At 41.0% G+C, this 26,154-nt stretch overlaps 1 protein-coding gene across 3 annotated transcripts in view; it reads right to left on the bottom strand.

Annotated features, from left to right (window-relative positions):
* LGR5 (leucine rich repeat containing G protein-coupled receptor 5) overlaps positions 1 to 26,154 on the bottom strand; it is a 120,967-nt gene that overhangs the window by 20,128 nt on the left and 74,685 nt on the right. For all 3 annotated transcript variants that reach the window (XM_068560522.1, XM_068560523.1, XM_068560524.1), the window contains 3 exons: positions 20,084 to 20,155; positions 4,363 to 4,578; positions 2,518 to 2,589 (listed from right to left, as the gene is read on the bottom strand). In XM_068560522.1, the coding sequence (XP_068416623.1) occupies positions 2,518 to 2,589; positions 4,363 to 4,578; positions 20,084 to 20,155 (360 nt within the window). The remainder of the gene's footprint in view (positions 1 to 2,517; positions 2,590 to 4,362; positions 4,579 to 20,083; positions 20,156 to 26,154) is intronic.

The raw sequence follows: 26,154 nt of genomic DNA, 5'->3' as shown, positions 1-26,154 counted from the left end.
GCAGTGTGAATGTCCAAGCGGGAGGGACACTTGGCCAGGTGTTGGCGGCTGGCCACTGTAGCTCTTCACCCGAACCCGGCTGACCAAGCTGCCAGCTAGTCTGTGCCCTCCTCGGGGCTCCTGAACCACACCCACTTTCCGGTCCCGTCCTCCATTCTCTGACTTTGTCCCACTGCTTTTCAGAGTCTCTCCTGAGAGGACATCTAGGAGAGTGGCTTTGTTCCTGACTCCGGTACAGTTCCTGTCTTTCTCCCAGCCTGAGGTCCAGGATGATAGCCTGCTTTTGGAGGGGCTTATGTGGTACAGGGCACTCTCAGGAAGGACCTCAGGTCTAGAATTTCCACACGGTCACAAATAAAGATTCAGATCCGAAGGGTGACGTTTTCCTTGGTCTGTGAGGCAAAGCTCTCTATCATCCTTCCAGCATAGAGAAGGAATGGCCGAACAATCTCAAATCATTCGTTTCTCTATCTGTTATGACACAAATGGCTTTTCAGTTCCATTACTCACAAGCGCTTTATAGACTTAACTCCACCATTTATCTACATCTCCATATGAAAAAGTAATTGCCTCCTTGTCTCTGGGAACGGCAGATTTCCCAGATGACGCAGAAAAACCTTTTGGTCAGGCAATCAGATGTGGTTAGATCTTCCTCTGTGGGGAAGAATTGCTATTTAATTTTAAGAGAGAGATAATTTGACCAAGTTAAACATGAATCAAGATTCCTACTTGTCTGGCACAAACCATCCTTAAGCTATACAGCAGGCAGGAAACTTGTGTCTTTTGTGGACATAAATTTTCTTCCTGTTTGTAAATCTCTCCAGATGCTCTGTTTTGATTAAACGAGGATTGGGTCGTTATAAATTACTTAGATTTCTAGTGAGGGAAAGGAAGAGGTTGGGGATAACCAATCTACTGAGCCTCTGTAGCCCTGGGCAAGGCGAGGGAAGAGGGGACATTGAGACTCACATGAATTTGCCCTGAATGCATGTATTGCATGAATTTGCAATCCTGGGTCCTTACCTCAAGCTCTGGGGTAGGGGGGGTGGGGAAGACTATTTATGGAAATACCTATCAAAGCCCATCTTGTTTTTTTGTTCCCATTGTGTTGAAAAGGACTGGAAGGTGCTATCCATTGCTAATATTCCCCAGCCCAGCCTTGGTGTAAATAAGGGAGACGTTCTAATTTTTCCAAGCCGCTGATGGGAACAGCTTGCCTGTGCCTTTAAGTTGACCTCAAAGTCCTGCCTGGACAAGTTCACCTTTGGCATCTCCTTATGAGGCTGATTCCTCCTTTCTAAGAGGAAGCACAGAGTGACTTAAGTAACCCTGGAAGGACAGCTGTTAGGTCCCGCAGGAAATGAGTGGACCCACATCTGGTTAGAAGCTAAATTGACCAGGTACAAAGTGCTAAGCTCTGTATGCAAATGAACAAGGGCTCCAAAGCCATAGGAGGTGTGGTCTTTGGTCACGTCCTTCTGCAGTCCTGGTCAGAGCCAGGGTTGTAGATTCAGCGGCGCTGTGTGGCTTATGACACTTGAGTGTTAAAAACATGGAGGTGAGGAGGGCGCAGCTGGAACCACTTCCTCTCCCAGCACACACAGTGTCCCCACTGCCTGTCACGGCACCCTCGTTAGGCCTCTTACTCAACAGGGCGATGAAGAGCGGCCCCTCCCCTAGGAAGCAGCTCAGCCCTGGGGAGGCCCGTAAGAACTGTTCTCGCCGTGGCTCCGGGTGGTCAGCTGGCTGGACTCTATGTATTTTTATTACAGATAGCAACTCAGAGCTGAGGTTTTGACCCACTCTTTGGAAGTAGGGTATAGTGGTAAGCATGGATTTTGGAGTCAAACTAGAGAAGGAAGCAAATCCCAGTTATGCTGTTGACTGGCTATGTCATGTTGATAAAGTAACTTAACCTTACTGGAGCCTAGAATGGTATGGTAGCACCTGCTCTCATGGGATGCTTGTAGGAGTGACTGAAACAACATATGCTGAGCGCTCAGTACAGTATTGGTTAGAGATACACTCAATAAATGTACTACTGTTACTACTTTTTAGACTTTTGAGTTGCTTCAGCAGGAACCTTCACCATTTGCTAATGAGAAGCCTGTTCCTTTTGGATTGGACAGAGTTTGGCGTGTGCTACTCTGCATCCTCTCATTCGGGGGGTTGGACCAGACTCATGAATAGTGAGCCCGAGTGACAATACGGAACTGATCCTTGACAGAGTACACATTCCTAAGCAAACAGTCACTGCTCAGTAGAGGACATCTCATTTAGCTTATAATGATTCTAACTAATTTATCACTCTTGATAGATTAAAATAAAATCTCAGTTTTATTGTTCAGCTCTGTAGGGTGTGTGCGTGTGGGTAAGATGAAGCCACTGTAAATATCTGTTTAAAGCTCAGGCAATTAACCAAACCAAATAGCAAGTCTGACTTTAAGGCTATTTTGATTCCTTCAGAATAGTCATGAAAACACTGAAAAAAGGGAAACAAATAAAAGGTCAACTCACAAAGTCTCCAGGCTGTGGAGCCCATCAAAGCATTTCTTTCCCAGGGAGTGGATTCTATTGTTATGGAGATGCCTGCAGGAGAACATTACTGACAGTCATGAAGGCACACTGCACATGGAAACTTAGGCACAACATTTTGATTGCTGAAATCCAAAGAAACTTATGCTAAATAATGCACTGATTATATATAAGAAATGCTTTGTTTAACGTTTTTGTTTGTTTTAAAGGCTATCTGCCCCATTCACTCTTACCACAGATGATCCCATACCCCAGAATTTAATAGGCAGTCACAGTTTTACCTTTTGGGTTTGAGATAGCATGGAGTGTATAATAATCACGGAGTGAGCAACGAGACTGATAAAAGTAAATTCAGGTTGTTCAGTATGGCTTTGGGATGTAGGATACTAAATAGAGATTCTGACCAACACTGACAAATGGAGGATGGAAGGAAGGTCCTAGGTGTACTAAGCACATTTTCCATTAAAGCTGATAGCTTATCATGGCTACATTCCCAGGGTGGGGCTACAGGTTAAGAGGAAACAACAATCTCAGCCACAGACAATGGGGATCAGATTTTTTGGCTGCCCAAGGAGAGTAGTTATCTTGACATAGTATAAATGGCTCTAATTATCATCTTTGGCTCAATGGTTAAGTCGGTTAGGTCAGGGCCAGTGAGAACAGCTGTGTGCATAACTGAAAACCGGACCAAGTCCCAAAGGGGTTTTTGGAAAATGGGCTTAAGGACAGGGGGAAAAAGAATAGCTGGATCTCTGTAAATCCATTCCCTCTAGTGGAGGGAAAAATTGAAGCACCTACCCAGCTTCTGGTGGGATAGAAGCATCACCTTTGTATGTGAAATTCAGTATAGAAATTTGTTACTATCACCCCACATGTCCTATCCTTTCAGACTAAGGTTTTCATTCTAATAAATATATGTTGGTTTCATGTGAGATCTTTGTGACATTTATTGAGGATCTTTTACATGCAACACATGAGGAAAGAGGGTTGAGGGGAGCCTAAAAAGATGGATGAGATGCTGGCCAGCCCTCAAAGGCGTATATACTGCAGGGCAAGAGACTGACGTGTCATCAGGAAAAGTGGAATGATTGAAGACAGTGAAGGGCTGGTGGGGGGCATGGAGCAAAGCCAGAAATAGTGCAGAAGACGCCTTCCACGAAGTCACCATGCGAACTGCTCTTAGAGGCTGTCAGGCAGCTACTGTTGTCCTATATCAGGATTGATTGACTATTATGTTATACACGTGGGGCATCCTTCTACACTCTTGAACTGATTATTTTTCAAACTATTACTTGAGAATCTTTTTGATTTACTTGAAATAGTGAAATCTGGACCTCAAAGGAAAAAAGCCATACAAATGCATAGCTGGCTGTCAAGGGTTCATTCCTTGCTTCTGTTCCCTTGGAAGGGGTTCAAGAAGTTCTTATTAAATAATAAGAAGGGCATATTTCAATTTGACCTGCATTATAAATTATTATCAGAAATAAGGGATTTTTTTATTAACTTCGGTCACAGGACTAACCATACAGTGTGGTGATTACCTGTACAATACACAATGGCTTCCCTAAGACAGAGGTCATATTTTGTTATCTTTGAATGCCTAGCAGTGCTTGGCCCTTGGCAGGTGCTCGATAAATGCTGTTTAGTTCTTTTACACCATTAGAACATTTATGAGTCATTTTGGGGGGTTTTCCCTCCCTTAAAATGTCCCTATTCAAAGTCTGAAGGGCTATCTGTTTAAGGTCAAGGTCTTACAGTGAATTACAAGGTGTTACAGTGAATTTAGAAACTGTTAAAAGAGAGAGGAAAAAAATCAATAAAACTTACAGAACCACCAAGCTGGAGAGGTTTCTAAAGGCGTAGTCTGGTATGTGGTGTATTTTGTTCAGGGCCAAGGTCATGGCCTGCAGTGCTGATAAACTCCTCAAAGCCTGGACAGGGATTTCTGTCAGAGCGTTGTCATCCAGCCACAGGTGCCTCAGAGAATACAGGCCACTGAAACAGCTGGGGGGCACGGAGCTGATGTGGTTGGCATCCAGACGCCTGGGGAAGAGAGCAAGCAAGAACAGAAGAAGAGAGAGAAGCCCAGGCACAAGATGCGCCTTGCAGGAAAACCTCAATATGCTGATTAATAGGAGTGAGACAGGGCTCGGGGCCCTCAGGACCCCCTGACATCTGGAGCATTCTGCTCTCCCGGTAGCCTCTTCTCACTCATGAGTAGAACCACTGCTGTAAAATTCCACGGTGCCGTGATTCTCTTCCAGCCTTGTGGGTAACATGCTTTCCAGCAAGGAAGTGGCCTCCCCTGGGGTATAACGTTTCAGCGTGATCTTTTAGCTTCCCTTTCTGACACCAGGAGAAAGACACCTTCTCTCCTCCTTCCCACCCCAAGACAAACAAATGCTGTTACTTTCCTGGACTCTTTCGAACATACAAAACATACTTATTGACTAGCTCTGGGAAAAGATTATTTCAGTATTTGAAAGGGACGAAGTAATTTTTACAAGGCTGTCAGAGGCATGCCTCAGGGAGAAGGGAGGTGCCCCCCCCTTTTTCTTACTATTGTGCTGAAAAGCCTAAACCTGCAGGCTTTCTTGCTCATCCGAACCAAAGGCATTGAGCAGATGTTTGTTTTTCTTGACATTTTAAATGAATAATAACATTAACAGCTTTCCCAGTTTTTGCTTGCTTTTTCTACACATCATTTTTTTTAAAAATGGGGAAATACATCTAAAAATAGGTCTAGTTAATAAGCTGTTGCAGCTTCAGAGCCAGCAGAGGGAGTGCAATACATTTATTTCACCCTAATCCAACATAAACAATGCCTGTAATGACAATGCCTTAACTTTTCGTATTGAAGGGACCAGACAGACACAAATTGAAATTTCCTGTAAGGTGCATGAAAAACAGAACCATCGACATTCAGCTATGCATCCAACAGCCCTCATTCATTTTTTCCAGTCTGTTCTCAAGGCTCACACATTTGTTTGCATTTTCAAAGCTAGGATTAAAGAAAGAGAAGAGCTGCATTTTAAGCAGCACATGTATTAGGAAGGATTAGAAAATCACGAGTGGATTTTGAAAAATGTTTTAGGAAGCTCTTAAGACTAAACAGATGCAGGAAACACACCAGGATCACAAAATAATCCCCTGCAGACCAAATTTAAACAGTTTAGAAATAGAGGGAGTTCTCTGTGGTAGGGAGCTAATCTCAATGGAAAGCGGCTTCCTCACTTTTGGTTACACGTGTCACTCCACTCATGCTCTGGCTCCTGCTTCTCCTGACTGAATGGGGAGGGATGCCCTCAAGGCCCTGGGCCAGGTTTTGATACTGAGATAAGGTCACTTGGAACAAACAAGTCCGGTGTCACAGCCCACTCACAATTAAATTTCCAGTAGAACAACTATCATTGCAGGCAGCAGAAACGCAGCTTCCAAATATCTCAAGGTTCTGTCTACAAATGGAACTGCAAAGGTTTAGACGAACTCAACACCGTCTCTTCCCCGTATTCCAGCAACAACATGCTCGGCCCATGTTCAAATAAGGTATAATGTCATCGGGGCATGAGGTGGTGCTTGTTTTTGTTTGACTAAGAGTAAAGCACATATGTAAACTCTCCTTAATGACTGCACTGATTAAAGCATGAAGATTTTATTTAAATAATATGAATTTCTGAGTTTTAGTTGACATACTGATGACTGCTAGTTGCTTATGCACTGAAACTACAAGTGCTTCTAAGTCCTGAAAAGGACTGACATTCAGGTTCAGTGTAGCCATCAGGTTACATGTACAGAAAAGGCTTTCTCTGCATTGAGTCGCAGGCTTGTCTTCTTCGCTGTTTAAGTTACTACCAAAGTTTCTGCTGGATCTTGAAGTGACCCTGGTATCAGTTTCCAATGTTAAAAAGTCCATTTCTCTGGATAGATGTCTTTTATGAATCATCTCCCACCTCCAGTAAAAAGGATGCAATCTGGCTTCTACGCCGTGATCTTAGAGCAATTTGCTATCTAAAATGAGTAGGACAGGGCAATTCTTCACAGTCCTAATACTCCAAATACTAATACACCCTGACCCAGTACTCAGGTATCCTGAGTGCAGCATTAAACGTTTCTCTTTCTCAACAGTTTCTTCATCCAAGAAGCTCCCCACAAATGATATTCCTTCTCAATGAGGTGTTTTGAAATCCGTGTCCACCTGGCTGCAGTGGTCCAAACCTATTTCAGAAAGTGGTATATTGTTCACGCTCAGAGATATTATCTGAGTCAATCTTAACAGAAGATCCCAAGGCAAACCAGAGTATAGAATTCATCATCCAGCCACTCATACAGGTGGTTCTTACAGAGCAAGGTTAAGACTGTGGACAAAGCAGCTGGCAGGGCACGAGTTGTGCCTATTCAGTGAGTAAACAGAAAGCTCATGTTATGTCAGCCTGGTCTGGTGGGGCAGCTGGGCGTTTTCTATTCATATGCTTGAAAATGCAATCGTTAAGCACTGAAGTGTAAGTAAAACACGAGAACACAGTACATGAAAACACACGTAGAAATGTGGTTCTATAATATTATCAGGTGCAACAAGTATAACTACATTATATGGCTCCACTTTTTAAGGGTTTTTTGGTTTTCATTTCTATTTCCTGCAAGTCACAAAGGTGTGTGTTTGTGTGTGTGTGTGAGCAGTCAGCTCAGAATCTGTGAATCAGTGCAGAGGTTTGGGATGAGAAATTTTGGGTCCAAGTCAGAGAGCAGCTGTATGACCATGGCCAAGTCAACAGACTTCAGCTTTCACATCTGTAAATTGGGGGTAACTCTATCTTACTAAAGAAAATAATACAACAAGACTTTGTAAACTATAAAGCACCTTAATGATTTTTAAATTATTACTGCTTGAAGTGGGTTAACAGTTTGCATTTTTGTCTTTTGACCATAGAAACCAGTCAGAAAAAAAGAAGTCAATTAAAATTTTCCCTTAGTCAAAAGTTGGTTAAAATGAGTGCCAGCTTGTCAGTGAATTTCACTTCTGAGACATGCAGACTACTTCTTTCATCCCTCATAACAGAAATGATGAAGAGGTGTCTGCGATTAGACACCCTTACTTTTCAGCCTTCAGTATTATCATTACACGTACGTGTGTGTGTGTATGTATCTATATCTATACCTATCTGTCTATCTATATCTCAGTATCACAAAGGGCAAATAGTTGTGTTCCTGATACATTACTGAAGAGTACATCTTCACTCTGAAGGCAAAGAAGAAGTGGTGACATGTGATAGATGGCACATTCTCAGAGAAAGTTCCTAGCAGTGATCTTGGCATTTAAGTATCCATCAATAATGGGGCAGAGGCAGCATAAAGCCTGCGGTGCAGTTAGGTGTAGCAAAATGGAACACTTTAACAAAGGGAGTGGCCTCACCTTCTTCTGGACAAACAAACCTCTTAATTATGATCTTGAAATGCAATCTGAAAAGTAATCACTATATGGGAAATAGCACCCATTTTATGCTCTGTATGTTACTTATAACTTACAGAAAATGATAGATAAAATAAAATGTTACCCTACTTCCTATGTCACATGCAACCACCTACATAATGAGCATATGGTAAACTGGAAAGTGCACTGAGTTAGGAGAATTAAGACACAAATTTAAGTCAAGACTCTGTCACTTATTAAATTCTGAGATTAGGGGCATTCTGATTAATTTCTCTGAGGGTCAATTTTCATATCTGTAAAGCAGAATCACAACATGTCACACAATTGCTATGGGAATTAAATGAGAAAAATATGTGCAGAAGGGTTTTGCAAACAGTAAAGCACTCTACAAATGATAGGCTTATTACTGGAGAAAAATCTTCACATTTAGGAAGTAGTATCATTCCCCCTGCCCTGAAGTTTCTTTTGTTTGCTCTGAAGCATCTTAATCCTTTGTAATTTCAAATCTCTCTATCGGAGATTGCCATTTTTTTTTTTTTTTTGGTCATATGGACTGACAGGATGGCTGATTTTGTACTCACTGTACATCCTTAATACATATGTCCGGGGCTTCCCTGGTGGCGCAGTGATTGAGAATCTGCCTGCCAATGCAGGGGACAGGGGTTCGAGCCCTGGTCTGGGAAGATCCCATATGCTGCGGAGCAACTGGGCCCATGAGCCACAACTACTGAGCCTGCGCATCTGGAGCCTGTGCTCCGCAACAAGAGAGGCCGCGATAGTGAGAGGCCCGCGCATCGTGATGAAGAGTGGCCCCTGCTTGCCACAACTAGAGAAAGCCCTCGCACAGAAACGAAGACCCAACACAGCCAAAAAAAATTAATACAAACAAACAAACATATGTCCAGCACTGCAGGTTTTGACTGGTGTTATAGGAAGGCTTCCTTCACAGAGAAAAGGAGATGCACACATCTTTTGTGTTTCTCCAGCAAAGGTCCAAAAAGTCCCCAAAGGGGCTTCCCTGGTGGCACAGTGGTTGAGAATCTGCCTGCTAATGCAGGGGACACGGGTTCGAGCCCTGGTCTGGGAAGATCCCACATGCCGCGGAGCAGCTGGGCCCGTGAGCCACAATTACTGAGCTTGCGCATCTGGAGCCTGTGCTCCGCAACAAGAGAGGCCGCGACAGTGAGAGGCCCGCGCATCGCGATGAAGAGTGGCCCCCGCTTGCCGCAACTGCAGAAAGCCCTCGCACAGAAACGAAGACCCAACACAGCCATAAATAAATTAAAAAAAAAAAAAAAAAAAAAAGTCCCCAAAGGCAAAAATGGCTGAGGAAAAATATGATATCATCTAGTGCAAGAACAGAATTTTTATTAACTATGAGCCTCTGCAGTGTCCCTTAGAGGACCACAAGGGATGAGAAATGGATTCGTCATGCCTTTTGGGCATATGTTGAAACTCCTTCTCTGGCGGGAAGCCTGGAGGTCGGAGGGCTCTACCATTGCCAAAAGGGATTCTACCTCACAACCTGCTGGGCCAAGGGGGCTGTTTCTCAGGGACTCTGGGTTGTCTCTCCTCACCACTGGCACCTGGTCAGGACAATCCACTTCACCCTGACAGGCCTCAACAACCTTGCGTATCCAAGGTAAGCGTTTGTGGAGTCTGAATAACTTCACTCCCAGAAAGCTTCTGGATTACTAAACCTAGGAGAAACGTCTCACCTTCCCCCAAGTGATCTTCAAGATCTGCATAAAACTATTTCTCTGGGATGGGGGGGTGTCGTGTTGTCTCCAGAGTGAACATCCTAATAATGGATGTGCTGTGGAAAGGTCACTCTGATAGCTGTGTGCAAGAGGGGCTGGGGGGGGCAGGAAGTGATCGAGGCAGTTGCAGTCATCAGGGTGAGAAAGGAGGAGTGCTTTAAAGAAGTATGGGAATGTGGAGGAAGGCCTGGTATGAAGGATGTTAAATAAGTGGGTCTGACCAAACATGGTGATTTGCTAGATGTGACCAGAAGGGAAGACAAAGAAGCTATGGTGGCTCAGTGTTCTGGGCAACTGGGTGGAGGGAACCATGCAGGGATGAACGTTACCCAGTAGTATACAAAATAAAGATAAAACAGAACTGCATGTTCACTGTGAATACAGTTCTGTAATATCAGTGTATCTTACGTGAGGAAAAGCTGGAACGTAACAGGCAAAAAAAAAAAAAAAAAAAAATCAATTTTTTATGTCAGGCAATGGCAAAAAAAAAGTGCTTATTTTCTTAACTTCTCTCTCTGAAGTTTTTCCCGAATATTTTCATGCACAAAAGCTTAATTTTACAAATTTTCTCTCTTCAAAGAAACATTTTGCCAATCTGCTCCACACTCCTGAAAGGAATTTTTGCTTTATAGATGGCATTATGGTAGGGATTAGAGAATCTGCGAGGTCATTCTTGCTATTGTTTCTCCAGAAAATAGCCCTTTACATATATCTTGTATATGCTACCTTGCCGATGTATCACACAAACTTGTATCTTTGTTTGAGAATGTCTTTGATGAGCCATTAACTACAAGGAAGAAAGCGTTAGTCAAAAGATAACCCATTGATATTGGCTAATTCCCATCTGAGATGACTGTAATATTGTCAATTATTAACATGGATGACTCGAGAAAAAAAAAAGGCAAAGGTGTGAAGAATGCTGCAGCTGCAGGTGTAATACAGCTTATGGGGACTCTTACAATAAACAGAACTATGAAGCACAGCATTTGACACAGCTATTTTATATTTGGGTGAGCATTTTTCTTCATAAGTTTTAAACAAATGATCAACTCTCTTCTACACACATTTGTACATTTTATGAGACCATTTTGAACAATTCCTGAAGAGTCAAACGAGCACAGTGATTTAGTTCATTTATAAAATTTTAAGAAATGAAAGCAGTTTCCATTATTATCTAACTTTTACTATGAAATGAAAAGCATGTAGTTCCAAGCCTGTATATAACACAATTTGACCAATTCCCTAAAGTCTTTGTTATGGTGAAATTTTACTGAACTTTATTGCACTGAAACCAGTGGATCATTGGAATTGAATTTGTCAGATCATTATAATAATACTATCGGGATAGAATTTTATCTGTATGAACTCTTACAGATTGAATTCGTGTTGATTTATATGAATTCTTCTAATAATATGAGTCATTTTTATTGTTAGTATTGTTTTATAATATTTATGAAATCATGACAATGTGGGATTCCACCTTCTAATGAAATTTCCCATCTATAACCTAGGAAGATACTAAGCATATGAATTCATATAAACACCATGATTGCTTATATGGGAATTTCTTCTTCCATCTTTCTATTCTCCATCTTATTTACTGGTAAACTTAATGTAAACCAGGAAGAAAAATTATTGCTTTAGACTTATCTCTGAAAAGGTAAAAAAGTTTTTTCCATCTTTGCAGCTTGGGGAGAGAGAAACTCTATAGGTTCATTGAAGTGTAGGAACTTAGAGACTAGTCCCAACTCCAGTTTCTGTAATTACCTACAGATGGACAAATCCACTAATGGTGATTGAGGTCAATTTCTTTCACCAAAAAACAAACCCTGGAGTTCTAATTATAACTTTTCTTGGGAAGGGTCAGATATGCTCCTGTCAGAACTAATAGTCATATCATTTATTCTTTCTCTCGGATGATTACCAGGAGTTTTTTCAGGATTAAAAAATATATTTAGCTACAAAAAAAAAAAAAATTTAGAGACTAGTCAGCTGGCTCGACTAGTAGCCGGATGAAGTGTCTAATAGAACCAAACCTCTGCATCTCTGGCATCACTGGGAAGTACAAGACTCCAATGAGAAATATATTTTAAAGTCAATTTACATGGAGTTGCTCGGTTTCTCAGAGGTCACCATGGCTGTGAATTTTTTAACAGGGAGATGATCTACAGCCAAAGTAACATGAGCATTGACTTCTTTTTTTTAAAATTTTATTTATTTATTTATTTATTTTTGGCTGCACTGGGTCTTTGTTGCTGCGTGCGGGCTTTCTCTAGTTGCGGCGAGCGGGGCTACTCTTCGTTGCGGTGTTCGGGCTTCTCATTGCAGTGGCTTGTCTTGTTGTGTAGCACGGGCTCTAGGCGCCCGGGCTTCAGTAGTTGTGGCACATGGGCTCAGTAGTTGTGGCTCACGGGCTCTAGAGTACAGGCTCAGTAGTTGTGGCACACAGGCTTAGTTGCTCCGCGGCATGTGGGATCTTCCTGGACCAGGGCTCGAACCCGTGTCCCCTGCATTGGCAGGCGGATTCTTAACCACTGCGCCACCAGGGAAGCCTGAGCCTTGACTTCTTTAGCTTCATTTTTCTCCATAGAAAACAAAGACCTCCTTTTTGTCAGGAGCACCGTTAGTCTCCCAGCTACCACCAGGGTTTGAAATCCGGGAGTCATTTTTGCATCTTCCATTGCTGTCCAGACTAACATTCACCAAGGTCTCTCCATTTATCTTCATCTCCAAGAGTGTCGACTTCCACTGCCTATTAAGTCTCTTATGTCTTCACACCTGCTTCACACCTGCATCACTGCAACATCACTGCTTTTGATCTCTTATCTCTTCAATTAATCCTGCAGGCTGCTGCCAGACGAGTCTCCCTACAACTGGGCTCTATGTCGTGCCCGTTGGGAATCCACAGTTCTCCCACGTTACCATTCCTTTCAAATCCAAATTTTCCATTCTTATATTCAAAGCTCATCCACCTTATCTAGCTAAACTTTTCTCTTATTTCTGTGTCCCAGTCAAGTCCCTTTTGTAGCTTCTTCCCACAGTACCTCTGAGCCTTGTGTTCAGGAACATCCTCTCACTCCTGCCTAATCTGAACCTCATCAGCCTGAGACAATATTATGGCTCCTCTCTCAACCCTATTCTTGAAGTGGGGAGTCCTCAGCTAAGCCAATGGGAAAGCTAAATCTTGTAGACAGATCAACTTCAAAATCCCTCAAGGAAACACTGGGACCCAACTCTCAGATCAGGGAGGGCAGGGAGGAAAAACCAGGGTACAGAGATAAGAGTTGGGAGCCAGGGAGATCAGTGAATGCAGGCTACAATCAAAGCGGGGGAGATTAGCTGATCTTGAGCAGCTGTTTAGAACATCATTTAGAGTTTGATGCTTTGGTTCAGTTCAACAAGTATTTCTTGGGTGCTTTCTTTGCAGGTACAGTACCTGGTGCTGGAGATCTAGCAGTAAACCAGGCAGACATGGTTTATAGAGCATGTTTTCTAAAGGGGAGTCAGTCAAATCATTACAATGAAGTGTTAGGTAACAGGAAATGCATGGTAGAAGGACCTAACCTAAGTTTCACTTTTCTTTGAGATCTAGATCTGGATTTCAGGCTGCCTATGTGACATCTCTACTGAGTTGTTCTTCCTTAAACAAGACATTTGGTTTTGAAAATGTTCAAGACCAAACTCATTATCTCCCCAAATGTCATGCTCTACCAGCGTTTCTTATCTCAGTGATGGGCTTCAGTAAATATGTGATTATATAAACCAGGAACTTACAATCATCCTCCACACCTCTTTCTCCTTCATTCTTTGTAGCCAATTCATTACCAAATACTGCTAATTTCATCTAAAAATTTCTCAAATCCATTTCCCTTTCTCCATCTCCGCTGCCCCCATCCTGACAAAGTTCTCCTTTCTCTCCTAGACCATTTCAGTAACACAGATCCAATCATGCCCTTTCCTATTCAAAATCTTCCAGTGGATTCTCACTGCTTTTACAATAAAGACTAAAATTCGTGACATGTCCCAAAGAACTTTCAAGGGGTCTGGACCCCACCTGCCTCACTAGGCTCTTCTTGCACTTTTCCCGCCTCATGCTTCCTGCTTTGGCCACACTGATCTTGCTTCTGATCCTTGATGTACCAGCTCCCCTCTCCCCCCACCATCACTACAAGGTTTTGCACATGTAGTTCCCTTTGTCTGGAAAGTTCTTCTCTCTTCTCTTTGTCTAATCAACTCTTACCTTTGCAATATGAACAAGATACCCTTTTCTCACCTATAGTTTCCTCATCAGGAAAGTGGAGACAAGTTCCATCTCCCAGGTAATGAGGGAATAGACAACCAAATGCATAGGGAAACACTAAAAAAGTCTGACTGGTCCACACATGAATAAATATTGTTCTCTTCCCTTCCTCAATTTCTTTATTTCTGTCCTGAAGCATTACTGCTTTTCCTCCTTTTTGTAAACCTCCATAATCATATACCTAGAGGCACTTTTGTTTCTGTCAGGCTCCTACCCCTCACATTAGCGCATTCTGTTGCATGCCCATTCTCTGTAGTGGATTCGCTCAGGGAAGCACGATAGTGTAGTGGTAAAATTGGCAGATTTTGGAGCCAGAAAGACCAGAATTTTTATCCCAGACTTACCTCTAGCCTGACTCTATTAAAGCCAAATGACCTTGAGAAGGTCAATTAACCTGAGTTTTCTCCTTCCTCATCACTAAGGAAGGGAAAATCTTGGCTCCCACCTCATGAGGTTTCTTCGAGGGTGAAGTGAGGTGATGCAGGTAAGAGTTTCAATAAATATCGACGGCTCCTGCTTTTATAACCGTGGGTGTTTTTGATTTTGTCCTTGTCTTGTTCCTATACTTTGCTGCTTTTTTTAAAAAAAATAAATTTATTTATTTATTTATTTTTGGCTGTGTTGGGTCTTTGTTGCTGCGCGCAGGCTTTCTCTAGTTGCGGAGCAGGGGCTCTAGGTGTGCGGGCTTCAGTAGTTGTGGCTCGCGGGCTTAGCGGCTCCGCAGCATGTGGGATCTTCCCGGACCAGGGATCGAACCCGTGTCCCCTGCATTGGCAGGCGGATTCTCAACCACTGCGCCACCGGGGAAGCCTCTTTACTGTTTCTTTATGTGCCTTTTCACAAGTCATCGAGACCCCATCTATCCTGAAGAGGGGGAAACACTTTGCCCCGTTCACAATGTGCCTTCCCATAGCCGTCATTCTTTTAGCTTCTCCCGAGTTCAACCTACTTTCCAAAGTTAACCTTTATTTCACACTACAAGACTAAAAAAAGTTCATTTTACTTCTCATTCCATACCATCCATGTTCTCTTTGGGTTATCTATCTGATATGACTGTCATGTCTGTGATTTATCATAGCACGGGCAGATAACCTGATGTCACAATATTTCACGCCTGGGTCTTGCTTAAAGTATTCACATTTCTTTTTCATCGGATTCTGAAGACTGTGCTCCAATTTGAGTTCTCTCTTCTTGTGGAAAAAGGGCTTTTTCGCCTTTGAAAATAACTTTCTCCTAATGTTTAAATGGGGGGAGGGGGACAAGGCAAAACTCCTCCTCAGAACAATTCACTGAGTGCTGGTTTGCACATGGTGTGTGAAATGAACTCCGAAGAGTGCAACAGACAAAAGCTTTGGCCTCTAGAACTTCTCAGTGCGCCTCTACCCCTAGACGTACCTAATATGATGGCACTTCTGTGAAAAAAAAAAATACACCAAGACCATGGTGTATTTTTGTTATATAAACTTAAAATTTCTCTTTCTGGACACTATTTTAGTGGAAGGAATTATGTCACTCATACTAAAACCATTGCCTTGTTTTTTTTAGCCCTTTTGATCTTTTAATCTTATCCTCTCGGTTACCTCCCTTTGCTTTCTTTTCTTCTGCTCCTTGTCTTCTGTTACTTCCTTCCCACTCTTTATCCTGGGTCTGAAACCCAATAGGCTCCTGGACATTAATAGTGGAGAACTGCTGCTGGTTCCAGGCTTGCCTTACTTTCTGCTCGGCACTGCCTCTTCCTCCCCACCTCCTCCTCCTGCTTATTCTCTTTTTGGATTATTAGTAGCAAAACCCTACTATGAAGAGTTGAGGTGAAGTTATTGACATTTCACAGGGTCCAAGGAGGGGGTATGTCTGTAGCTCTTAAGCTGATGTCACAATAAGATGCTCAGGCAGATCTTGTTCCAGGCAGGAGTTATATATTCTTCTCGGCTTTTAAAATAATGTCTTGTACTCTAAAGAAGATTATTAGCTAATTGGAGAATAGAGAGAATGCTAAAGACATGTCTAATTCTCCCTTCATTTTCTATTTACCAACTCATTATTTTTGTGATTGTGCATTTTCCACAATTAGTTTCGCTAGTGCAGACTTGGCATGAAAATCAACATGTATTAAGTCATATCCTGGTTAACTGGACAAACATGAATGTGTCGTTCTCTTTGATCACCTTGAACTTCCACTAATGACAGTGAGGTGCTTGAACATCATTAATGACAATCAACAAGTGAAGCAACGATGTTTTTTCATAGATCGATTTCTTAACTATTAATACAAAGGTGTGAGGTTATGGGCGGGTTAAGTTTTGAGTTTCCATCAAATCACTGTAATCTGATCCTAGTCCTCAAATGACTATAATGCCAAAAGTTTTTTGGTGAAATCCAATTCACTGTGAATTCTGATTACATTTCCCATTCCTTTCCAAAAAACAGAAAGGAAATTAAGTTATATTTGATTACATTACAAAAGGCCAACTGGTGTCTGGGCTGTCATTGCCTTGTCAGAAACCTAACGTACATATTGTACAGGGGCAGGCTCCGGGCTACTGGGCTCTGGCACGCGGACAAGCCCTCTTATTCTTTAGCTGAGCAGTTTGTAAGCATCAGCAGAGAGTTCAAAGAACACAAATGTACCTATGCGTTTTCATTATGAACAAAGCAAAATATTTGCTGTTTACATGGAATCAATGAAAATTACGTCCCTTGAAATATAAGTACAATTTGTTTCTTCCTCAGAGCAAGGTTACCAATTTCAATATAAATCAAGTTTCTTAAAGTTTATTCAATGAAGCCAAGTCTGTATGGGTGGGGCAAAGTATACCCATGATCTATTTCAGTAGTTCTCGACCATTTTTGGTTTGTAGACTGCTTTGTTCATGTCATAGACACTAAAAATTTTAATTCTCAAATGCACCATGTATATAAATCCCCTGAGGATTTTGTTAAAATGAAGCTTTTGATCAAGCTACACAGAGATGGGGCCCAAGGTTCTGCAGGTCTCGGGAGGTGCTCATGTTGTCGGTCCATGGACACATGCGAATAGCAGGATAATACAGCATGCGGCCTCCTAACTTTATCTGCCCCAGATGGTCAGGAGAACTAATAGGTAGATGTGAGCTATTTCAATTAAGCACAAACAAGGCAACTTTTTGTTGGGAATGACAAATGGGAATAAAAGGCCCATTACTTTCATTTCATATTATTTTGTACTGGAATGCAAAATATGGACTTTGTTATTATTTCAAGTTTGAAAAGAGTTCAGGAGGATATTTGCAAATCATCTTAGGACACTCATTTTCCCAATCTTCATTTAAGAAGCGCTTATCTATATCATTAAACCAGTTAGAAAACACTGATGTTTGGGTCTCCTACTCAGAGGTTCTGATTTTCATTGGTCTGGGGTGCAGCCTAGGCTTCCGGACTCTCCAGATGATTCTTCTTTGCAGCCGGAATTGAGAAGCCCTGCTTTAGAAGTTGCAAAGCCAGGCATGCACATGGGTGATGCGCTCCCAGCCCCTGGGGAATGCAGAGTGCTTCTTAGAGAGTGAATGAATAATACAAGGAAAAGAATAAAGTGGAGAAAAATAGAGTGAATTCAAGAAAGAGAAAAGAGGAACCATTAGAAAAAGGGCTAAGTGGAGGTCTAAGGGTTGACTGTAGTCCAAGAAGAGCTGGATAGGTAGCTGAACGGAAGCCTCCCAGGTGTCATGGATGAGACAGGTTTCACCCTCTTTGTTATTTGTATTGATATGAAAGCAGCACGGAGGCTGAAGTACGCATGCAAAATGAATGGATAAGGAATGCACGTTTGCAATGACCATTAGACTCAAAACTGTTTTTATTTTTGGAACTGCTTGAAGGAAGCGGGAGAAATACTATTAAACACTTTGCATCTGGGACAACAGTAAAACTTTAAAAGGGCTCACAGTAGCCCAAACCTCCAAAGTGGGTAGGGGACTCCTTTGGTTGGTACAATACAGTTTCTGTGTGGTTGGTGGTTAAGTGTATGCTTTTTTGAGTCATATCTTAATGCTTGTATCAAAGTAGCACAAAAAATGTAAGTGAGACAAAGTGTCATAGCTGCACACACTGCCAACACTCAGCACCTCACATGGTCTGCCGTGCTCTGGGCAAAGGGACCCTGGACAAACATTACATAACTGGCCGATACAATCCAGTGTGCACTGGGGGCTGAAGATCTATCTCGATGCCTCAGTTTGGATGCGATAAGCATCCTGCTAGAAAGTTAACCCTTGGCTTTTTCACAGGGAACACATATTTATAAGGTTTCAAAAGTCATTGTTTTTGTGAATCAGACACCAAATGCAAGAGACACCTGGTGAACAGTAAATATCTAGACGGTAAGAAACTAAATCTGAACACCTTGATCAGAGAGGCACCACCCAGTTCGAGCGAACAAAAGATTCATGGTTTTCACTTTCTCAAAGGGTTCACTTCTGTGGGTGTTCTGTTTGTGATCTTCTTTCAGCTGATAGTGGCTTTTGGTTACAAACTCTTATCCTTCTATCTTCCGCCTGCCTCACAGCTGTTTAAAGATCCTATTGGCCACTGCTATTATCTCGTTTTTCAATTCAGCCATTAGACCCCGTGCCCTGACACAGACAACCCAACTCCAGAGTGTTTTGCTGCTCTGGCTGGTTCTTTCCTTCAGGAAAAGGCTTGTGCCACAAAGGGGGACTGATACTGTGATGTCATTACGGAGCTCCTGAAAATGCAGCAGACCCGTCCCCTGCCACAAAGGGGCTCTTGTGGGCTTGTTTATCTCTAGGCTGGTGAGAACCTAGGAAGTCACTTTGTTCGACTGGAATAAAAAGCTTAAAATGGTCTCAAGCACAGATTTGCTTTCATTAAAAAGAAGAAAAAAGATCAAAGGAAGAAAGTAGCATCTCCAGATCTCACGTTCCTCCTTCTCTTGTATCACCTCAGTAAAAGACATTAAGCAAACTGTGTGTAATTGTTAACCGATGTATTCTTTACAATGATGTTCAACTCGAGTCTGCAATATTTATTTGCCTTTTTTATGCATTTATCTCCCTCATCATTCTAGACCAGAAACCAGTATTTTGTTTGACAGATGAGGACCTCCAGTGTAAGTAAGATGAAAACATATATCACACATGTGGATATTGGAAATCATGCAACATTTCCAATACACATACATTCTGATGAGATGCAGATACTGATCAAGAACTCATGGCATAGTGTTGCCAAATACTCACTGTGAACCACTGTTTACAACCCAAGCTCCAAAACATCTAGCTGGTAAGAAAGTTCTTTGTGTGAGGAATAACTAATTTTTATTCATTCAGAGGTTTTAAATCAGAGGAGGGTGGAAACTCCTGATGGAAAAGTTGTGGATTCAGAGTAAGGAACACCAACACCACTGCTGTGTGTGGTGTGTGAATCTGAGGTATGTGTGTGTATATCTGTGGGACTGTTTGTGAATATGTTTGTACGTCTGTGTGTGGCGGTGAGGAACTCCTGGTTAGTAGACCTGCCCAGTATGACTTTAAGAGATGCCATTAGATCTTAGCTTCCTGAATTGAGGACCCCTGGTGTGCATACAGAACTCAAAAAATTAAGCCTTTATTTGACTCAGCAAAATTGCATTACAGGGCAGCTCAGATAATCTAAAAACAGAAGAAACTGAAGATGCCAAGAGGTCTAGATTTTGACTCTCATTTTTCTAGATAAAAGGAGAAAGTATTATTCCTGATTTGAATTCAGGAGCTAAAATACTGTATAGGGGGGTATAGGACAAGATCCTGGATTTTTGTCCTGTGATACCAACATATACAAGGGGCTTTTCATTGCATGTTTTCTGATTAAGTCTCTGCCCTGAAACCTCAAACCCCAACACTGGTCTCTCTCATACATATTGTTTAATGAGGATGCAAAGAATAGTTGCTCTAATGGAAACTCTCACTGGCAACTTATTTAGGTACGGTCCCCAGCCAAGGAACTTACTAAAATGGTCATTTGGACATTTCAATGCTCCTTCCCAAACTGATCCTGAGAACATGTTGGAATTTCAACTATACTTACAGTGATTGAAGGCTTCGCAAATTCTGTAGAGCTTCTGTGGGTACCTGTCTTAGGTGATTATTCTGCAGCATACTGCGCATTGAAACAAATGAAAAAAAACTGTTAAAGACAGCAATAATTAACAATAACTGGCATAGCAGTGTCAGGCACTGCTCTAGGTGTCAGGGAAACAGCTGAGCATCAGGCACAACCTTGGCCTGTGAGGAGTGACAGATAATTTAAAATTAACAAATGAGTATGTAACTTGAGACAAGTGATAGGTACTATGACCAGAAAACAAAACATGGATTTGGGATAGATGGTAACAAGGGGTGCGAATTTTATTCTGAAGGTGGTCAGAGAAGATCTCTCTTAGGAGGTGATATTTGAGTAGAGACCAGAATGGCGTCATGGAACAAAACATGGGAACATCTGGAAAGTTACTGAGGAAGAGGGAAGAGCAAGTGCAAAGGCCCTGAGGCCGGAGCTTGCTTGACTTGTTAAAGGAGGAGCAAAGGGTCACTGTGACTGAGGAGGAGTAACTGAGAGCAAGAGATTGGGAGACAACCTAAGGACATCTCATGAAGGACTTGCAGGCTTTATTTTAAATGTGGTGATAAACTCTTGTTGAAGGGTTTAAGTGGGGGGGAATGATGTGATCTTATTTATGTTTTAAAAGGATCACTGTGATGACAATTAGATTAGACAAAATGGAAATAAGGATAAGAGTAGGAGGATATTAAAGATCTTCTCCCTTCTTGTGCATGATCATATTTTGATATAAATTAATGCTTCTTGTGAACAATTGCACTTTTGCCCACCTAGGTTCAACAGTTCTGATCAGAACATGGGGACTATAGAATGGAGACACCTGGCAACAGTGAAATAAAATATATCATTGTTAGTGGGAAATAATATGGAAAAATTCCCACTAGATTTCTTATATTTTGCTACCTCATTCATAAATGTTTATAGCGCAATAATTTCACAGCCACTCCCCCCAACCCCCAGCCAGTATTTCATGGTCTATGTAAGCCAGAGGCAGGAAACTATTTTAGGAAAGCATTTTTAAAAGACATTTTAAAGAAATATTTCTACTTATTAGGTCACAAATTTATACTTGGATTTTCAGAAACAATTTGCCTGGTTTTCTCATCTCCACAATTGAAGTCTCTTTTCATTAGATGACTACCTGGGATTCAACGCCAGGTATGTCTGACTCCAAAGCTTGATGTACTTTCCACTGCCCCTTGCAGCATTCTCTTGAGGAATAATCGGACAAATTCTCAGGTTGTACGCCTTTCACAGTATGATTAAGAGCATGGGTTCTCGGATCTGACTACCTCTTCCCTGCCAGTAGCCCCGTGGCCTCAGGGAAATCATTCAATCTCTCCACATCTCAGTGATCAGTAATAATATCCACCCCCAGGGCTTATTGTGATGATCTAATGAGCGAAAGTACATAGAACAATACCTGCTGCCTGGTAAGCATTCAATAAAGGTTGGCCCTTTCTGTATAAATTGATAAGTCTTCTTCTCAAAACTAATGATATAGTGACATTTTAATTAATGAGAGAATAAAATCGGCCAAAAAAAAAAAAATCTCGGGGCTTCCCTGGTGGCGCAGTGGTTGGGAGTCTGCCTGCCGGTGCGGGGGACGCGGGTTCGGGCCCTGGTCTGGGAGGATCCCACATGCCGCGGAGCGACTGGGCCCGTGAGCCACAACTGCTGAGCCTGCGCGTCTGGAGCCTGTGCTCCGCAGCGGGAGAGGCCGCGACAGTGAGAGGCCCGCGCACGGCGATGAGGAGTGGCCCCCCGCTCGCCGCAACTGGAGAAGGCCCTCGCGCAGAAACAAAGACCCAACATAGCCATAAATAAATAAATAAATTAATTAAAAAAAAAAAAAAAGATTGTAAAATACAGACTTCTGGACGCCACCCCCAGAGTTAAAAAAAAAAAAAAAAAAAAAAATCTCTATGCCAGTGGTTCTCAAACTTTAGGGGTCATCAGAATTCACTGAAGGCTTGTTAGAACACTGTTTGCTGGGTTCCACCCTCAAAGTTCCTGGTTCAGTAGATCTGGGTAGGGGCCAGAGAATTTGCATTTTTAACAAACTCTCAGGTGATCTTGGTGTGCTGGGGAAGGCACCACACACTGAGAACCACCCTATGCTCTGCTAAGTATTTCTAAGAATATTTTCACCTGAACTTGAGGCTACATTGAGATTGGAGATAAGGTCTAAGTTTTGAGTCTCGGCAAGCAAACCATTTACCCTTCCTGACCGTTGGTCTTTTATCTGTGTGATGGGAATAGAATAATATCATCTGATTGATAAGTTGTTTGCAGATTACAATATGAGGGCATTTATTATACTTTCATAGATGCAAATATGAGCTCATATCAGATAAGACGTGAAAAATATTTGGAGATCATAAAATTTATGCTCTTCCCACCATGGCTGAGATTCTGTTTTCTAAGGATCATAATTCTGTCACTTGTAATCCAACAGTTTTAAACAAGTAATTTCATTATTTTAAACTTGGATTCAATTAACATTTCATAAATCAAACGTCTCAAAATATATTAGTTCCTTATGAACGAAGTCAAGATTTAGAGAGACTTCACACTTCAATTACTGGTTAGGTAATTGGGAAAATTGTAGCTTGAATGCCGTATTTTGCATAATTTACCTAAATATTAAGAGTTTACGTTTATATGTTATTTTATACCTTTCCAAGCAGTTTTAATATACGATATAATTTTAACTTGACAGAAATGTTTTCAGTCACTCACTAATTGTGTGATAAATTTAAATGATAAGATACAGATAATAGACTTAATTGATGTGTAAACTTTGTAGGTAATATTATTACTGGCTCAAAGTGTGTATCGAATTGTCCTCCTATGCTTTGCTAACCAGACAGTGAAACTCTTATAACGTGGTCTTTCTAGAATATTGGAAAACTGGAGTAGAGGATAAGACATATTTAAATGGCTTTTCTTCATTGAATAGTTGCAAAGTTTCTCAGTAGTTCTATATATCTACCTTCAGAAAATGGAACTTAAACAAGCTTTACTAATGATACCTTTTAAAGCTACCCCTGAGCTACCTCCCAGCAATTTAATTTTCAACCACTTCTACCAGTTAAATACCAAAAATATAATTAAAGAAAATCACTTAAGTCCTGATCTCTCCTTAAATAAAGAACTTTTAATTACTTTCAAGTGACAAAACAAGAGCAAATTATCTCCATTATAACCTTATAGGTCTCCAGTGAGCTAATTAGAAAATTCTGTTTTTGTTTAAGATATTCCAGTAGGAAACAAAACAATGAAAGGATTTATAGCACTATGGAGTGCAATTAAAACCGAGCATTCACAACATGGTTGCAGATTTCTTTTATAAATAATCCTTTATTCAATGCAGCAAATACAAGCAGAGTGTACCACGAACTGGATATGGGTTAGGCACTTACAACTTCATTTTTATCATTCACATATGGGTGAGAAAAGAAAATGAAACACTATCTCTAGAGGCAAAGGATGACTTCATATTTTCTTAATTTCTTTCCCTGAGGAGCTTTAAAACTGTAAAATATTCACAATTACATACAGTGTCCCCAAGCTACTTTAACAATACATTTTTTTGGTTGTCTTTTTTTTTTTTGGCCAACAGGACTAAATAAGGTCAAGTACAGGTACAGTGAAGCAGGTGAGAGGAAATTATACATTGAAAGAGGACTCTGTAACAATGGCTTGATCCTTAGGTATTTCCTCTGCCTACTTGTCCTGTGTTTAGATATCAAGTAGCTATCCAGGCTCTTTTCTGGGAAGGAGAGAATTTTAGTTGTGACTTTCCTATGGTTAGTTTAATCCAACACCTCCATGTGGCTTTGGTTCTGGTGTTGGTGGCAAGAGGATAAGCCATTCCTCGACTGAATGGCCTACACAAGAAAATGAACCTTAGTTGAGGATAGCCTGGTTCAGAATTCCATGGGACTGGGTATTTTGCAACACTAAGCCAGTAACTAATTTTTATGAAGGCCAGTATTTACAGGGATAATCATCTTAAATTTTAGTGATCTTCCAGAGCTCACAGTAACAAGATTTCTGATATAAAACCGTCCTCACCAAGGAGGGCTGTTGCTGTCTTCATTTCCCATCTTCTAGGACTGGATTACTCTTATCTTTCTCTTCTTTTACCAGATGCCTTTCTTACCCTCCTTATATGATCAGGGTCCCAGATGAATATTACTTGTATATTATCTTTCTCACCATGCTACAGGATAGTCAGTTATTTCTTTCTTCCAATGACTTTTGCACTTTATAAAACATTTGAGTCACTTTCCACAATGGTAGGACCAGGCCTGTCTTGTTCAGCATTTTACCTCTAGCACTGTGGTTCTCAACCCTATTGGACCCAATTCTCCCTTTAATACCAAATATTTTGTAATGCTTCATCCATTATATTAAGATAAAATTCATAAAAATGTAGCCATTTACACACACCATTTTAAAGAAAAAAAATCAACATAGTGTACTGCCCTAACTGTATGACAAAGGAGAAATAAAAGTAATTTATAATAAAGGGATATATGCATTATTATATATGTGATGCTCAGATATGACTATCCTAGGAGGTATTTCTATGAAAGAGTCAGACGTTTGCCTCCACTTTTCATGAATAATGAGAAAAGTAACATTATCAGAAGTTATTCTGTGCAAGAACAGGGAAATGAGAGTAGAGGTCTAAATGGATACTAGAATAAGATCTACAGTTAAGACATATAACAGATTATACTTATTTTATGTAATGTTTTATGGGAAAGAAGGAAATAACTTTTATTAAAACGAAGATAACATACCAAGACATATTATAGATGTTGCAGTGGAGAAAATAAGAAAGTGTTACATTCTCACAAATGAGTGTTCCTTATAGATAAGAGTGATGTCAAAATAATTCTCTCTCTTTTACGAGATAGGACTGAAATACCACAGAGAACATCCATCCTATCTTAAAGTTCCATTGCATGCTGAGGTGATCATCTGTTCTCCAGTACTTCAAGAGGCCCTCGGGAGCACATCCTGCCATAGGTAACAGGGAATTGAGGCTAAACTGGAAAAAGAAATAGTCATGATACCACATGCATAGAAGTTGGGTGGTAGACCCTGCCGGATAGTGGAAGAGTAATATTAAAAATGCAACAGGCTACCCCCAAATAAATAAATCATTATATAGTTATCTCAGCACAGATTTTGTATGATTGTGCTCCCAACATTTTAAAAGACCATATACGAAATATTTATAAAGCAGACTTTGTTAATGAGATTCAATGAGAGCCCTGTGTTTCATGTTTCTCTGCTAATTTAATGATAGTTATTTTTAAGAAGACATTTTACAACTTCACAGTTACATAGCTTTAATTTGTTTTGTGGTTTCTGAGGGAATTCTTCTACTGCACTAATATCATTTTCAAATAAATATGTGGGTAGAAATCACAGGATGCACAATCTGCGTTAACTAGTCAGTGATTTTGAGAGACTATATTTATACCATTTAATTTTTCCTGTACAGATTATTAGGCTTATGCAGAACTTCATGTAAAACCTTTCAGTATGATTATGTATGAAAGTATTATTGATTGAAGTTTGGTGTGGAGGGACAGTCAGAAGTCAAGAGGGATGCAGGGGGATTCTTTATGCTGGGCTGAGCAGCTTATCACAGGACAAGTTACTACATGCCAATCACCTGGAAAACCAAAGATGCCTCCACAAATTTCCAGAACATTCTGTGGCAGGTGTGATGACCATGGTTGAGAAGCATTGCTCTAACACTAAATACTTTCCAAATATTTGACAATTGGATTTGCTCTTTGAATACTAGTCTTTAAGTCAGGAAAATAAAGAGAAGAGTGAATACTACTCCTGGCAGGGCTCTTGCTCCTTTTTAATCCCCCTCACATTGATAATGATCCAGCTGAAGTGCAGTCTGAAAGTGTCGTTTTGTTGCTTACACCTTTTTCTTGGCTTCTCATCATGCTTAGGACATAATAATGTCTATGCTTTTTTGACATGACATACAGGATCCCGGT

The sequence above is a fragment of the Eschrichtius robustus genome, chromosome 13 (genome assembly GCF_028021215.1).
Source record: "Eschrichtius robustus isolate mEscRob2 chromosome 13, mEscRob2.pri, whole genome shotgun sequence".
Classification (NCBI taxonomy): domain Eukaryota; kingdom Metazoa; phylum Chordata; class Mammalia; order Artiodactyla; family Eschrichtiidae; genus Eschrichtius; species Eschrichtius robustus.
The sequence above is the reverse complement of the archived record's forward strand: the minus strand, read 5'-3'. Positions and strand labels throughout refer to the sequence as shown.